At 36.1% G+C, this 17,470-nt stretch overlaps 1 protein-coding gene and 2 long non-coding RNA genes across 4 annotated transcripts; 2 read left to right on the top strand and 1 right to left on the bottom strand.

Moving 5' to 3' along the window:
• Positions 1–122: 122 nt before the first annotated feature.
• On the bottom strand, positions 123–868 carry LOC149587193 (uncharacterized). The gene is made up of 2 exons (XR_016380369.1): positions 772–868; positions 123–709 (listed from the first exon to the last, which is right to left on the bottom strand). It is a non-coding gene; the product is annotated as an uncharacterized LOC149587193 (long non-coding RNA).
• Positions 869–3,430: 2,562 nt separating this feature from the next.
• Positions 3,431–4,180, top strand: LOC149587192 (uncharacterized). The gene is made up of 3 exons (XR_016380238.1): positions 3,431–3,685; positions 3,753–3,801; positions 3,872–4,180. It is a non-coding gene; the product is annotated as an uncharacterized LOC149587192 (long non-coding RNA).
• A 2,218-nt stretch (positions 4,181–6,398) lies between these two features.
• Positions 6,399–8,130, top strand: LOC149587191 (uncharacterized). 2 transcript variants are annotated; one of them, XM_089863352.1, is made up of 2 exons: positions 6,399–6,730; positions 6,889–8,130. In XM_089863352.1, exons 1-2 carry the CDS (start codon positions 6,526–6,528, stop codon positions 8,007–8,009), a joined length of 1,326 nt encoding a protein of 441 aa, XP_089719478.1. In that variant the 5' UTR covers positions 6,399–6,525; the 3' UTR covers positions 8,010–8,130. The 2 variants fall into 2 exon arrangements, with proteins under 2 accessions (XP_089719478.1, XP_089719477.1); XM_089863351.1 differs by having other exon boundaries at positions 6,404–6,730; positions 6,799–8,130.
• The last annotated feature ends 9,340 nt before the right edge of the window (positions 8,131–17,470 follow it).

Here is a 17,470-nt window from a genome sequence, read left to right as displayed (position 1 = left end):
CGTTAGCAACGTTTTAAGGTACTGATGTTTAAATATTCTTAAAATAAGAGTCGATAATGGTGCCCACCATAACAAACTTTGTTAAGTGTGTGTCTCTATATTTAAAGGCATAAAACAAAATATAACATAAACGTTTTTATTTACTTATTTATGTAACAATCATGGCTTCAACTCATGTTTGCTGCGTTCAAACTGTAGGTGTAAAGAACGTTTTCTTTCTTACCACAACTTTCCGAAAGAGACAGCCACTAGAAAGAAGTGGATTAATTCTATAACAACAGCTGTAGGACCTCTGTCCACTGATATCTCCAGTTTACGGATTTGTTCAAAACATTTTACAAAATGAGATTTCTTTCCCACCACTGGAAAGAGACTACGTAGAGCGCTCAAACCGTACGGTTCGCGATTCCATCCTAATTTGGAGATCAAATTAATGTAACCGATGAAATTATCCCTAAACTGACTCTCCGTAATTTGACTCTCGAGCAACAATCTGAAGCATTAGAAGAAATGGGAGCGTTGTCCTTTGATCATGGATTGAAGCATGAACCCGCTGCTTTTTCAAATATTCAGGCAACACATCAATACCCAGTGTCACACCTCTGTGGGTTGATTGTTAATCCACAATTTTTCTTCCTTGGGGCAAGCCCCGATTGCCTTATACTGGTTGAGGACCAGCTGTACTTAGTGGAGATCAAATGCCCTTACACTATTTTCAAGAATAAAGAAACTATCAGAGGAAAAGCAGCTTCGGGTAACTTTTACCTTTACATTGACGAAGAAACGGATGAACTGGAACGTCTATCATCAGATTCAGGGTCAGATTTTCGTGTGTAACGTACCCGTATGCTTTTGGGCAGTATTTGTGCCACCCGATAACATCGAAATCTTGATGATAGTGAAAGACAACCAATTCATCAATGATACCTTGCTTCCAAAATTATCCTCTAAATATTTCATTAGTCTCCTAGGCCTACCTCATTTTGCCATAGAAATGTTCGAAAAGCCTAAAAAATAAATTTTCCAAGTCACAAAAGTACAGCCTCTTTTCTCTATGTGCAAATCAAATCTACATTATGGACATGACCAAGGCTTAGCTCGCCTTAAATGTTTTTATTACTAATAAATGTATAAAAAAAGACTCTTACCTTCAGAAAACGGTGGTATTTCCTCGAAAGTAAGTAGAAATACAAGTTCCAAGTGTTTTTTAAACGATTTTACAAGTGTAAAATTTATAAAATACGTTTTTCTGCTCTTAGCTCGTATAAAATGGAGTAATGGCATCTCCGAGGGTTTGACTTATTATGCCCTATAGGGGGTTAACATAGAGTGCCACTACTCTAAGCTCATCCTTTAATTTAGTTTCGAAAGTTCCCGATAGATGGCGTTTTATACGGCTACCCCCAGAAAATAGCGGCTGTCTGCTCGTTGCCCCTTCCACGTCGACCTCCCATTGAATTGTGTATCTACCCTTTTAACATATCTATGGGAATACCAGATTGAAAACCTTGAACCCGCCAAAATGAAATTGGAAACAAGCCCAAACATTTCGAAAAGCAGCCCAAAAAATGAATAGATATAGATTATCCAGCTCAAAAACAAGCCATCAATCGTGAAAAATAGGAAGCAGTTTTTCTTTTAGACATTTCGGCAACACCAACATTATTTATATGAAAAAGGAAACTGAACCCATTTTATTTAATTATAAATTGGCGAGTTATAAGCTGCTGGAAAGGTTTGACAGTAGCAGATGGCAGTATCTAATAGAAATTCTAATGATCTTGGGCTTTTGGGTATCTTAAGGAGGTTGTAAAGTTTAAGAATAACACCAAAATGCTAAATTTCAAGACAACCAACGACCCTTTTGTTAGCAGCGAATATTTCAGAACAGAAGCCCAATAGCCTGTTTTCCAGCCCAATAAGGCATCCCTGTCAATGAGGTCGCAAACAAGCAAGTTCCCAAGAAGCAAAAGGGAGGTACTAAGTTGCAGGACAGTTTTTTGCAAACTTTTTTTACAAATGTGCAGAAATTTTAATTAAAAAAAAACAATGAAAATATAAGCCTTTAACAACGGAAGTTGCCGAAAAATTTCATCAGAATACATCTTGGATGATTAATTTAAATTAAAGAGTGTTAGGATACTATAGTTTGAACTAACTTGGGTGAGTGTATGTTCGGATCAGTTCATAAAATTAGATAAGAATTAATTATAACCATTATCAAAAGTAGATCTATTTACTTTTGCCATTATTTATTTTTTTGGTAGTTTTTTATGCCGAAAAACTCTTGCAGAACCTTGAATATTTTTTGCAAACTTTTAGAAAAACCGGTTTTTTTCAAAAGAAACGGTACTAATCAGTTCATTAAATAAAATAAGAATTAATTATAACCATTTTTTATTTTTGTGGTAGTTTTTTAAGCCGAAAACCTCTTGCAGAACCTTGAATATTTTTTGCAGACTTAAAAAAAAACGGTTTTTTAACATGAAAATGGTACGGATCAGTTCATAAAATTAAATAAGAATTAATTCTAACCATGATTTAATTTTTTGGTAGTTTTTTATGCCGAAAAACTCTTGCAGAACCTTGAATAGTTTTTGAAAACTTTTAGAAAAACCGGTTTTTTTCAAAAGAAACGGTACTAATCAGTTCATTAAATAAAATAAGAATTAATTATAACCATTTTTATTTTTGTGGTAGTTTTTTAAGCCGAAAACCTCTTGCAGAACCTTGAATATTTTTTGCAGACTTTTAGAAAAACCGGTTTTTTTAACATGAAAATGGTACGGATCAGTTCATAAAATTAAATAAGAATTAATTCTAACCATGATTTAATTTTTTGGTAGTTTTTTATGCCGAAAAACTCTTGCAGAACCTTGAATAGTTTTTGAAAACTTTTAGAAAAACCGGTTTTTTTAATAGTTTACAAAAAATATTCAAGGTTCTGCGAGAGGTTTTTGGCATAAAAAACTACCAAAATATAAATTAAAGTTATAAATAATCCTTATTTAATTTTATGAACTGATCAGAACATACACTCGCCCAAGTTAGTTCAAACGATAGTATCCTAACACTCTTTAATTTAAATATATATTGTAGGAATGCTCTTCACCTCAGAAATCCTTATAAAAATATGTTAATTCATTACGTTTAAAGGTAGCGTCGGCGAGGTTTATTACCGATCTAGAACGCTAGATGGCGCTCGCGTTGGGGGCGGTGGCCTAAAATTTGAAAAAAGGACTATACCCTACGAGTGGATGAATCGTGTCACGTGGGTTACAAAGACTCTATTTGCCCCTCAACCTGGACTCCACGTATCAATATAAATGAAGCTCGCCTAGAGCGCAAAACCTTGCAGTCCATTTTGCACCCCTTTTCCTCATTCTTTCGTGAGAGCGAGGAGCGGTTTTTCTTTTTCGCACGTGGGAACTTCTTTTATTCTTGGAATTTTTCTTTTTTTTTTGTACTATGCTGTTATAGTCATAGGAGAGGGGAAATTCGCGGAATTGAGAAATCATTCGACTTGGTTTGGTTGGGGGCTTGGGGCCGGGCGCGTTTAGCGATCGGTTAGGTATCTTTCTTAGGGACGGGATTTCAGAAAGACGGTTAGTAAGAAACGAATTGAGCTTTCTTCATATCGCATGAAGTCAATTGTGTTCGGAACTGTTTTATGTGAAGATGATAGGTAACTATTAATAAAAGCATCAAAACTATATCCGTGCCTGGTTTTAATTCATGCTTTGTTTTATGAGGATAATTATTTTAGTGGTGTTTGGTAATGAACATCAAAAATAAAATGAGGTAAAAATCGAATGTTAAGTTTGACCAATTTAAAAGATTAGTGACTAAACATTTTGTGACTTTTATATAGTACGTATACACCAGGACGTTACTGATAATTTAACAGGACGTGTGAATAATGTTTGAAATTATTGGGGTGGGAGAAGTTGCTCCCTCTCTCAGCTTTATCTTCAGTGCCATGTTTTGATTGTGAGGCATTCTACGTCAGCCAAGATGGTCAAACTGAACTGTAGCCTTTCTCCCTGCAGCCTCTTGGCTTAGTAACACTGGGAGAAGTTGGAGAACCACAATGAAATTGAACTGGGTTACTGGACGCTTGGCAAAGTTTAAATGGACGCTCGCGATATTTTAAATGGACGCTCGCGATATTTTAAATGGACGCTCGCGATATTTTAAATGGACACTCGCGATATTTTAAATGGACACTCGCGATATTTTAAATGGACACTCGCGATATTTTAAATGGACGCTCGCGATATTTTAAATGGACGCTCGCGATATTTTAATTGGACGCTCGCGATATTTTAAATGGACGCTCGCGATATTTTAAATGGACGCTCGCGATATTTTAAATGGACGCTCGCGATATTTTAAATGGACGCTCGCGATATTTTAAATGGACGCTCGCGATATTTTAATTGGACGCTCGCGATATTTTAATTGGACGCTCGCGATAGTTAGAATATTTTTTCAAACTTCGTATTTATAAAAACTTTTTGAGGATACAGTGTATAGACTAATGGTGGTAGAGAGGGGTGAAAACCGTGTATCCCTCCCTCTGGGCGCGCTTTTGTAAGAGAGGATACTGTACGCGCCCAGTAGGGGGCATGACACTGAGCTAAGAGATAGGAGGTATGCCGTTTGCATAGGTAGTACTGCCATTACTCTATATCGGGCCTGACTTCAGTCTTACAACATCAGAACCAGTTTGTGTACCTGTACATGTATATAGACAAGCCTTTAGCAACTAGGGTTTTCTATACAATGTTGTGATTCTTTCTCGTATAACCGTGTCTAATCATAGAGCTGTTAAACTGGCAGCTTCAAGAGGGAAAGGGTGTAGCGCTTCAAACTATTGTATCTATAAATCGCGACAGGTTTGGGAGAGAATAGGTAGGCTAAAGACATTTTCTACGATTTAGGAAAGGAGAAAAAACGTATGCGTCATGCACTGCACAGCCTTGGACCATTGTTGGGTATTGTACAACCTTAGCACATTGCAAAATAATTTTGGTCTTTGTTAGCAACATCGAATGATAGATAATACCAGGTGGTAATTAGCAAAGGAGATGTATGTATTCATCCTTATTGGCATTAAGGGGTAGTATGGACTGGTACTTGCTTCGTTACTTTGAGTGGGGTAAGGGTGTGATGGTGTTGGAAAATTTTTGTGCCGGCTCGCTAAAAGCAAGGAGGATGAATAAGAGAGAAGACTCGTTTTGGAAATGTGGAAATAAAAACATGCATCGGCGCGTAAGCCGTTGGTAAAGGCGTCACGTGATCGTTCTTGCAAACGAGGAATATTCAAAATTATAAACAAGCTGATGAGGCTAGAAAAAGGGGGCTTGAACGCATGGGCGAGAACGTACGCTCTCTTGCCGTGAGGGGGTCGTGGTAATCATGGTAACGCCACAGTGTAATTTTATGAACTGCGGACTACGTGCATTTTGTCTGACTCTGAACCTCCTCTCTTTTAAATCCGCCTTGCTACCTACCGTATAGACCATTTCGGAAATTAAATACGGTACCATTGCGGTATCCTCCTTGGCGCCAAGAAACCCCGCTAGATTCAGTGCGAGTTGGCTAGCCTCCCGCGAGCAGTGAACTCGGGCTCATTCTGGCGTCTCTTCTTGGCGCGAGGGAAAATACCCCAATGGCCGCCTCTCCCTTGTGGGTTGGTTACTCAGTATTTATATTCCGAAATTTTCAATAGTTTGTAGGTAAAGGGGGTCTGTAAACCAGAAATGTGGTTTTATTTTTGTTTGGGTTCTAAGAATTCCCTCCAGATCCATGAATGTATACCATTTCTCAGTCTTGGCGGATGGTGTTAATTTCGGGAGGGTAATTGAGGTTTTCCTACCATTTTCTTAGTATCAACTCTGCTTTAAAGTGAAATTCCGGGTGGCTAGTGCTTCCCAAACACACCCATAATATCGGCCGGTTCTGACATTTCTACCTTGAATACAAGTGTTAAATACGCCATTAACCCTTATTATTATTTGTATTTAACTCGTTAGTAAGAAACCATGATTATATAGTCTCGATAGTTTAAATTTAACTCTAGTAGCATACCTCGACTATGGGTTAAGGGTCAACCTTTAATAGTTAGTAATAAAACTCAAAGCAAACATTTAAGAGTTTCAAATTAATCATCCAAGATGTATTCTGATGAAATATTTCGGTAACTTCCGTTGTTAAAGGCTTATATTTTCGTTGTTTTAATTTAATTATGAAATTTTGAGAAAAAGGTTCTGCAAATAAGGGTCTAGAATTGCAAACAAAAAGTTCTGCAAGATTGTAAAAAAGGTCCTGCAAATTAGGGTGTGAAATTGCAAACTTTTCAGGGGTCCGGTACTCGAAAGATCTGCAAGTTTGTAAAAAACGTTTGCATAAAAGTCCTGCAAATTAGTACCACCCCAAAGGTTGCAAAAAATACGTCCTGCAAATTAGTACCTCCCTTCGTTGGGGTTAACTTATGTTAACAAATTATTATAGGATCATTACATGGCGCCTAGCAAAAAGTTTTGTTGTGTCCCACAATGTAATTCTAGATTAAAACTGAATATCCCTGGGTTAAGTATGCATAGTTTCCCAAAAGAAATCAAGTGGCGTAAAGAATGGCAACTCGTCTTAAAAATTGGAAAAGATATTTCAAATCACATGGTTGTATGCAGTTTACATTTCAAGAAGACTGATTACTTTTTTCCTGGTAAGTTATTTTTTTGTTTTTAAGTATTAAGAATATAAGACGAGGATTTAATGTACTTGTTACTTCAGATATGCCGACAAGGAAAAGGAAACTAAAGCTTGGAACTTGCCCTTCACAATGTTTGCCTATATTGACCCACGACAAATTTATTTCTGAAGATACCAGAAAGAAAGTTAATGGAAGAAAGAAAAGGGCTGATAATCGACAAAAACTTTTTAAAAGTGATGCAGAACCTTCAACTTGTAGGCAGTCGAGTCCAGAAAGAGAAATAGAAGGCGCCCCAGAATCCTCTGTTAAACAAGCAAATATTGAATTTGGTTTGAATGCTCCAGAAACTGAGGTCTGTGAGCTGCCCTTACATCAAGAAAGAAGAGATGTTTCAGTGCAAGGAAACACCTATTTTTCTGAATCCTTTAGTATTATGAATTCAGTTAAAACTGAGAAGGATTTAAGCCATATGACTGGTATCTCCACTTTCAAATTATTTTACTCCGTTGTGGAATCTATGACAATGTTAATAAATTTCGAATCTCACATCCCAATGGACGGACTTTCTCTTCTAGTTTTAATGAAAATTAAACTGAACTTGACGTACGGGGTTCTTTCTACCATGTTTAATATTTCTGATACCATTTGCCGCAGATACTTTAAACAAACAGTGTTCATTGTGGCGGATGTTTTTAAATGCGCAATCAAATGGCCCTCAAAGAAAGAAATTATTAATAGCATGCCCCAATGTTTTAAAGACTTTGAAAAAACTGTGGTGGTATTGGAATGTACCGAAATTCCAATAGAGAAACCTAAATGTAGAATCTTGTCTAATTCTTATAACAAAGATAATGACACTGTTAAAGTTTTGGTCGGCGTTTCTCCCGCTGGTTTGATTACATTTTTGAGTAGTGCTTATGGAGGAAGAGCATCTGACAAATTTATCACTTTGCACAGTAAAGTATTGGACAAGTTAACACCACATGTTGACGCATGCATGGTAGATAGGGGATTCAGAATAGAGACCGAATGTTTAGAAAAAGGAATCGAAATTTTTATCCCAACATTTCTGAATAAATCTAAACAGTTTACGGAAACAAAATCACTCGAAAACTTGAAAATAGCAAAAGCAAGAGTGCACGTAGAGAGAGCGATACAAAGATTAAAACATTTTTCAATCTTTAATGAAAAACTGGATTGGGAGATGACGTCTTTCATTAACCCTATGTTTTTAATCGCAGCTGGCATTGTAAACTTGTCATCACAAATACTTGATGAAGTTAGATTTTAATAAAATGGACATTGGGCTTTTAAAAAATTATTTTAATTGTGAACAGTTTTACAATTTAATCCCACTAATTGCGGTATCAATAAAATAAAATAAAATTGTTTTAACCAATTTCAAAACAAAATCTTTGTCCTTTTTACTAAAATTGGCCAAGTGACATTGTTCAAAATTTAAAACTGCCATCCCTGGCTGAATCTGTCCGTAATATTTATGTTTTTTCTTCAAAACATAATTTTTTCCTTCCATTTTTTGTTTAACTCGGCGATTGAAAGGGTGGATCCTTTCATGGGACACCTTATTTCCATTTTATGTTGTTCAATTAAATGCAAATCTAATATTTTTAATTTGTTTTTTTTTTATTAATTAACTATAATGTATTACGAGGGAGGACGAACACACCCACGGCCACCACAACAGACACGGCAACTCCCACTTCCATCCCCAGTGAAACTAATAGCTCACATCTTACGATGTGGCTAAAAAACCGTTCTTGCTAACGGAAAAAACCTGATATATACTACATCGTTGATTTTGGGTCGCCACTCACTGTTCTTGTCACCGCTTCTAAGGAACAGATATTTTTTATTCTAGCCGTTTCATATAACACCACCATTTAATAAAGCGGTAACATCACGTCATGACAATTAATATCACATGTCATGACAGCATCAACTATTAAAGTGGTAATATTACGTCATGACAATTAATTTCACATGTCACAGCTAAAAACTGTCGATTCTTATCAGGGACGTCAACTTCATTATCTTAACACATTTTCTTTACGTTTTATTTCGGCTGCCATTTTTACCATAACTTCTTTGTTATGGCAAAAATTATTTATTTTTAGCTTCAAAAAAATGTCAGCTTGAATTATCGTATATTGAAGTTACTGGCCTTCATGATGCCTCCCATGATTAAAGCGCAAGAAATTCCCGCTCCAACCCAGGCCACGAATCCATATGTAAGAAGTAGATAATAAAAAACCTGTCTTTAAAGTCACACTTGATACAGCAGTCATACTTCTGAAATTTCCATCGTGAAGTTGCAATGTTATTATTGTGATTTAGGTATATGTTTCCAGTTCTATTAATCGAATACATTCCTGCACTATCTGACCAAATTTGGTATTTTATGTTCTGGAATTATTTCAGATTTCACATTGATTTTTCGAATTTCCAGTTCTTTTATGATTTTGTGTTCAATTACAACATTTTAGATATTTTAAATTTTTCAAAAAGTGGAGGTAATAACTTCACATTTCACAACACTGAAAAGCTGTTAGAAAACTTTCAAGACAGAACGTTACATACGCAACGTTCTATCTGTAATTTATATGAAAGCAGAAACAATTGCATTCTCGAAAGTTTCTGAGAGCCAAAAATAAGAAACTGCCATGTTGATCAAATTACGGTTTCCTATAAATCGGTATATATTGAGCTTAACACATAATCATTCACGTATTAGAAGTAAAGTACGTCATTAGTATTTGGGTGTGTATTTTCCGCAATTACTATTTTGTTTCAAGTAAACTTTAGTGTCTAAAATTCTTACATGTAGACCGCAGCGCCAAGCAAGAGAATTGGTTTGGCGCCAAGATGTGGCGCTAGGTAACCACCCAAAGCGGCGAGACATCCTTGACCCAGCATGGAAAAACCATTGATAAGAACGATATAACTTGGATCGAACCACGGTTCCACTTTAAAGCGAAGATATGAAGAAACGTAAGGGTTGATTCCACCGACCGTATAAAAGTTGCCGTAACTAAGAGCTATGATGAAACTTCCACAGATCGACATAAGTCCCTTGGTTTTGTAACTTCTTCCACTCATAGTAAATCTCCGTTTAATGCAATAATTTTAATCGTAATGCCAATCTAAGAACTTCAACAAAAAGCAGTGGAAAAATACATTATAATCACTTGAAACTACCAATTATGTTGCTAAATCTCTATTCAAATATTTGGAAGTCAATTTTAGCTTAAAATCCTATTGTTCCAGCGCTAAACTAGTAACTGGAAAGTTATTACAGTAACAGGAACGAAGACTAATATCTGGAGTACTATGAAAGACTTGCCTCAGGGAGGAGAGACATAAACGGGAGAGTTAGTCTAATGTTAAAGAAGCAGTAATATAAATGAAAGGGGAAAAAGGGATGGCAGGAATTTTTATCTCTCTTTTCCTCGATTCAAGCTAACGCGCACGCTCGAGTGGCGTCGGTTACTACTCTACCGCCAGCTCAGTACGCGACAATTTGGTCTCGCCGTTATGGTCTCGGCGATTTGGTATCGCCGTTTTGGTCTCGCCGATTTGGTCTTGGGACAAATTGGTCTCTGGACACGAAAGTCTCGTTTAAAAAAAAAAATCATCCCTTCAGCATTTTTATAACGAGCCGAATTGAACCGAAACAAACCTAACCTAGCCTAACGCAACCCAACCTTGTTTGGAGGTAAGAAGATTACTTATATGAGTATTAAAAGCCCGCCTCTTAGCACGAGCAATTTATAAGCAATAATAGAAATATTTTGGAAAATGTGGCAGCTAATTAATAGGAGAATATTTTGGAAAAGGTGGCAAATGCCGACACCAGACTGGAAATGTAATCAATTAGAAGTTTTTGGAGTTACACGTACGCGGTTCTTATAATAAAAATAATAATAATAATAAAAAGCTTTTATTAGGATATACCTTTAAGTGTAAACTTATTTACAAAGGTGTCCTGTAGTTTAAATTATTTTACACTTTAAAATTTTTAAAATTAACTATCTTTAAATCAAATCTTGTTTTATGTATTGGTTAAGCCTGTTTTTAAAAACATTTATAGACTTTTCTGTTTTGATGTCCATCGGTAAATCATTCCACAGTTTGATTCCCATATGTTTGGCACACTTGTTGCGCAGTCTCGTCGGAAATGCTTCTATATAAAAGTTATTTTTAGTGCCCCTTGTATTGTTTATACCTGTGTTCAGCGGGAACCATTGTTGGACAAATCCGGGGTAGTCATTAGTTTTGATTTTGTACATAAATGTTAATGTATCAAGTAGGTAATTTTGGTGCACGGTGCCTATATCTGCTACTAATTTGGCGTCAGTAAGAGACGCATATTTTTGAGTCTTTGCAACAAATTTTATGCATAGTTTATATACGCTTTCTAGCTTTGCTAGATTTGTTTTTGAACTGTTTTGATAAAATACACCTCCATATTGCAGCACTGATTTTATGCATGCTTGAAATATTATTCGTATGGTGTCAAGTTCTAAGAAGTTTTGAATGGGTTTAATCATCCATATTCGAGTTTGCACTTTCTTAATCACATAGTTCACGTGTTCTGACCACGTCAGTAAGTCGTCAATCCAGAGGCCCAAGTACTTGTAGCTGGAGACCCGTTTTATTGTATTATTGTGCAAGGTTAGGACATTTGTTGCCATCTGTCTCATTTTTCGATCGGGTGAGAATAGCATAAATTTGGTTTTTTCCACGTTTAAGATTAAACCTTTAGATTTCAGTTTATCCTTCACTGTTAGAAAAGTGAGTCCAATGACTGTCCAATTTTGCACAAAGTAATCCAAATTTGGATGGCAAGTGATCTAAGGGTCCAAAAATGGAAGCTTTAATCCAAAAATGGATGCTTTCGATTCTTGGTGCTAAAACTATCCAAATTTGCACGAATAGTCCAAATTTGGATGGGAAGTGGTGTAAAGGTCCAAAAATGGTAGCTTTAATCCAAAAATGCATGCCTTCGATTCTTGGTGCGAAACGGATCCATATCTCAACATATACACCCAAAACTCGAACAAAGAGGGGTTAAGGTATATAAAAGGGTTGATGTAAAAAGGGGAGCGAAATGATATTTGAGGATCGCCTACATAAATATTTACCTATTTCTCATCAATCATTTCTCTTTATTGATAAGCAATTGCAGAAGTTAAATCAAAACACAGACACGAAAGCCTTTCCCCAGAGAGGTAAAAATCCATTCCCCTACAATATTTCAGAGAGTCACGCTTGAAAAATCTTTTGGTCATTTACCTCAAAGACTTCTTTATTCCGTTTTTATTAACTAACGATATCAATACTCGTCATACATTAACTTTGGAAAGAGCTTCATGTCTTAATTACTCGCTTTATATAAACTATGAAATGTATTTAGTGACCTAATCTTCATTACTCGTCCTGTATAAACTTTGACTACAGATTTTTTGGTTAAGATAGGTTTTTCTCAAATATTTTATTAAAATTATTTGATATTATTTATTTTATTCGAGAGTTACTTATCATACTTTTAGTTGTAACGTTTTAAGAGAGGTTTTCCCTATTATCATTTGAACCTAGCTATTATTGACGTTTGACTCCTAGAATATGCCTCTTTCGCGAGTGTCTAAATCACCATAAAATGGTGTAGTTAGATTGGGGTTAACAGAAAAGAGAATAGTGGTCAATGTACATACCTGCGGTTGTACAGTTTTCCAATATTCTACAATTCCGTTAACTGTGAATTTTGATCACTTGAACAGTGAAATTGAGAACACTTTTGTTCAGATTAGGAATCTGCGAAAGCTATCTCTTGGGGTGTAACAACAGACAGACACACACAAAGACAGATGGATACGTCGAGAACTGAACCTCTCCATAGCATACATCACTCGGTGAAGTAAAGAATCTAGCATCCATATTGGCTTCATATGAGCCCAATATTTTTCGACATTTGTCCAATGTTGGTTAGGTATTACACCAATATGGGCTCGATATTAGTCCAACATGGGCTCGATATTAGTCCAACATGGGCTCGATATTAGTCCAACATGGGCTCGATATTAGTCCAATATGGGCTCGATATTAGTCCAATATGGGCTCGATATTAGTCCAATATGGGCTCGATATTAGTCAAATATGGGCTCGATACTAGTCCAATATGGGCTCGATATTAGTCCAATATGGGCTCGATATTAGTCCAATATGAGCTCGATATTAGTCCAATATTGGCTTGATATTAGTCCAATATTGGCTTGATATTAGTCCAATATTGGCTAGATAATAGTCCAATATCGGCTTGATATTAGTCCAATATTGGCTTGATGTTAGTCCAATATTGGGAGGATACTAGTACATTTTTGCCCACTTGCGTAAAAATTGGATAACATCCTGACCATTTCTGGGTAATAATTGATCCCTTAATAGATGATTCTGGATCCAATTTTGGATGAGACTCCAAATCTGGCTTATCATTTGATCGTCCCTTTTTGGACACAAATTATGTTATCCAAAAATAGACGAAAAACTGTGCTGTCTCAGAGTCAGCCGTTTGGATCCATTTACATCCAATTTTGGACAACATTTTTTAACAGTGTTAATTCTTTGTAAATCTCCTGTGTCTGTACACTGTTAAAAAATGTTGTCCAAAATTGGATGTAAATGGATCCAAACGGCTGACTCTGAGACAGCACAGTTTTTCGTCTATTTTTGGATAACATAATTTGTGTCCAAAAAGGGACGATCAAATGATAAGCCAGATTTGGAGTCTCATCCAAAATTGGATCCAGAATCATCTATTAAGGGATCAATTATTACCCAGAAATGGTCAGGATGTTATCCAATTTTTACGCAAGTGGGCAAAAATGTACTAGTATCCTCCCAATATTGGACTAACATCAAGCCAATATTGGACTAATATCAAGCCGATATTGGACTATTATCTAGCCAATATTGGACTAATATCAAGCCAATATTGGACTAATATCAAGCCAATATTGGACTAATATCGAGCTCATATTGGACTAATATCGAGCCCATATTGGACTAATATCGAGCCCATATTGGACTAGTATCGAGCCCATATTTGACTAATATCGAGCCCATATTGGACTAATATCGAGCCCATATTGGACTAATATCGAGCCCATATTGGACTAATATCGAGCCCATGTTGGACTAATATCGAGCCCATGTTGGACTAATATCGAGCCCATGTTGGACTAATATCGAGCCCATATTGGTGTAATACCTAACCAACATTGGACAAATGTCGAAAAATATTGGGCTCATATGAAGCCAATATGGATGCTAGATTCTTTACTTCACCGAGTGATGTATGCTATGGAGAGGTTCAGTTCTCGACGTATCCATCTGTCTTTGTGTGTGTCTGTCTGTTGTTACACCCCAAGAGATAGCTTTCGCAGATTCCTAATCTGAACAAAAGTGTTCTCAATTTCACTGTTCAAGTGATCAAAATTCACAGTTAACGGAATTGTAGAATATTGGAAAACTGTACAACCGCAGGTATGTACATTGACCACTATTCTCTTTTCTGTTAACCCCAATCTAACTACACCATTTTATGGTGATTTAGACACTCGCGAAAGAGGCATATTCTAGGAGTCAAACGTCAATAATAGCTAGGTTCAAATGATAATAGGGAAAACCTCTCTTAAAACGTTACAACTAAAAGTATGATAAGTAACTCTCGAATAAAATAAATAATATCAAATAATTTTAATAAAATATTTGAGAAAAACCTATCTTAACCAAAAAATCTGTAGTCAAAGTTTATACAGGACGAGTAATGAAGATTAGGTCACTAAATACATTTCATAGTTTATATAAAGCGAGTAATTAAGACATGAAGCTCTTTCCAAAGTTAATGTATGACGAGTATTGATATCGTTAGTTAATAAAAACGGAATAAAGAAGTCTTTGAGGTAAATGACCAAAAGATTTTTCAAGCGTGACTCTCTGAAATATTGTAGGGGAATGGATTTTTACCTCTCTGGGGAAAGGCTTTCGTGTCTGTGTTTTGATTTAACTTCTGCAATTGCTTATCAATAAAGAGAAATGATTGATGAGAAATAGGTAAATATTTATGTAGGCGATCCTCAAATATCATTTCGCTCCCCTTTTTACATCAACCCTTTTATATACCTTAACCCCTCTTTGTTCGAGTTTTGGGTGTATATGTTGAGATATGGATCCGTTTCGCACCAAGAATCGAAGGCATGCATTTTTGGATTAAAGCTACCATTTTTGGACCTTTACACCACTTCCCATCCAAATTTGGACTATTCGTGCAAATTTGGATAGTTTTAGCACCAAGAATCGAAAGCATCCATTTTTGGATTAAAGCTTCCATTTTTGGACCCTTAGATCACTTGCCATCCAAATTTGGATTACTTTGTGCAAAATTGGACAGTCATTGGACTCACTTTTCTAACAGTGTAATCAATTGTTGCAAGTTTTTACCCCCAGCAATAATTGCAGTATCATCCGCGTATTCATTTGCGACAGACTTTGAAAGTGCTTCATGCATTCTAGAGGTGTAGATATTAAACATCAACGGCCCCAAGACACTCCCCTGAGGTACTCCATGTTTGATGGTTCGACTCTCTGAGTAGCACCCATTGTTATATACCATTTGCTTTCTACTGGTCAAATAGGATTCAAGCCATTTGTATACGTTTCCAGAGATTCCTCCATTTTTAAGATCTTTAAGAAGGAAATCATACTGGACAGTGTCAAAAGCCTTTGAAAGATCAAGAAAGATTGTGATGACATAGTTTCCATTATTTAGTTGTTGAAGTATTGTTTCATATACATTGAATATACACGTTGTAGTTGAGTGATGCTTGCGGAACCCAGATTGTAGGGTATGCAGCATATTTTGTTCCTCAACATGCCTGTATATGTCATTGTACGCAAGTCTTTCACATATAATGGATAAGGTTGGCAGCACTGATATTGGTCTGTAGTTCTTTGGCTCATGATCCTTTCCAGTTTTAAATACTGGGATAATTTTTGCTGTTTTCCATTGTTTTGGAAAGATCCCTGTGGTGAAGGATAGGTTAATTATTTTTGCCAGTGTTTTAGATATTACAGCTGCAAGTCCCTTCAGGATGGCAGGCGCAAGATCGTCTATGCCGGTGGCTTTATTTATTTTTAGCTTCTTAAGCATGTTAAAAATATTATCTTCCGTTACTGGTGTAAATTCGTCAATTGTTATACTGGGAATGTCAATCTCATAATGTTGTTGTACGATATCCCTCTGTTGTTCTTTAAGTAGTTCGTCCACTTGGTTTATGAAATAATTGTTTAGAATGTTTGCTATAGTTTGCGAATCCTCACTTATTTCAGATTTATACTCCATTTTTGTTATTGTTTTGCTATTCTTAGATTTAAGGTAGGGCTTTATTGTTTTCCAGATATTGGCTGTATTATTTCCGTTGCCTATCTTGTTTTTAAAATAATTCCTTTTTTTCCGTACAGATTAATTTGTTTACAGCATTTCTTTGAATTCTATACAGGTTTTGATACCTTTCTTTATTCTGCGAGATTCTTATCTTCGTTTTGTATTTGTCGCGAACATGCATTTGGTGTTTGATGGTCGAATTTAGCCACGGGGCATTTACTTTTGTAACATATTTTCTTCTTTGCGGGGCATATTTATCTAGTTGTTTGATGATTTCAGTGCATAGGTTATGCAACCCCATTTCTGGATCTTCCAATGCTTCTTCCATTTCCCTTAGTTTCACTTGTAGCTCATTCACAAATGCGTTCGTATCAATTTTATTATAACTTCTAGCACTACATATTTTCTTTTGCAATTTTCGACACTTTTTCTTTCGAATTAGGCAGGTAAGGTCGTGGTCTGATACACCACAGGCCTTCACTGTTACATTACTAGTTCTTGACGGGTAATTTGTATATATATGGTCTATTAGGCTTGTCGTCGTCATAGTTATTCTTGTTGGGACTTGTATTATTTGCTTAAAATCAGAATCAGCCATAGTTTTTGTAAGTATCTTTGACTTAGCTGAAAGGGGAGTTTGTCGGAGATCGCAATTTGTATCACCTAATATTATTATTTCATTATTCAATTTGTGTAGCAGACAGTCAATGATTTTCCTAAGATCATCCGACGTGTCTTGTATATTTGCTTTGGGGGGTATATAGATGATTCCAATGTACAAGTTACTGGAGTTTTTATATTTAACCTCAGCCCAGATTGATTCAAGAGAGGATTCCAGAGGGCGTTCAGTTTCATGGAGGGTGATTTGATTAATTGGTAAGTCAGTTTTGGAGTATATACATACTCCCCCTCCAATTCTGCCTACTCTATCATTTCTCCATAGAGTATATCCATCAATATTGCATACAATATCAGGTATGGTTTCAGTTAGCCAAGTCTCTGTGAGTCCCAATATATCGATGTTATATAGTGTGAGCAGGTACTATATTTCTTGAACTTTAAACTTGAGACTTCTTATGTTCAGATGTGCTATTTTTAGGCCTGTGGATTTAGTGGATAGCTTCAAGTTTCTCTGTTCCTTGGTTTCAGCTGGTCAAACTTCATTTGGTTGTAATATCTCGGTGGGGTCATGTATGATTTCTCTTGACATGAAGTACCATCAAATCCATTGACAAGAATGAGAGCGAAGTTGACAGTGACAATTTTGGTGCCACTGACAATATGATTGTCTC

The sequence above is a fragment of the Phalangium opilio genome, unplaced genomic scaffold (assembly GCF_054372755.1).
Source record: "Phalangium opilio isolate 3A_F unplaced genomic scaffold, DU_Popi_V2 ptg001170l_1, whole genome shotgun sequence".
NCBI lineage: Eukaryota > Metazoa > Arthropoda > Arachnida > Opiliones > Phalangiidae > Phalangium > Phalangium opilio.
This window is presented reverse-complemented; position numbering and strand designations above follow the sequence as displayed.

Bases quoted from the DNA above. Each gene is read 5' to 3' on its own strand.
- LOC149587191 (XM_089863351.1), top strand. From the start codon at position 6,526: ATGGCGCCTAGCAAAAAGTTTTGTTGTGTCCCACAATGTAATTCTAGA. The intron at 6,731-6,798 runs GTAAGTTATTTT...TTGTTACTTCAG, and splicing joins GACTGATTACTTTTTTCCTG to ATATGCCGACAAGGAAAAGG.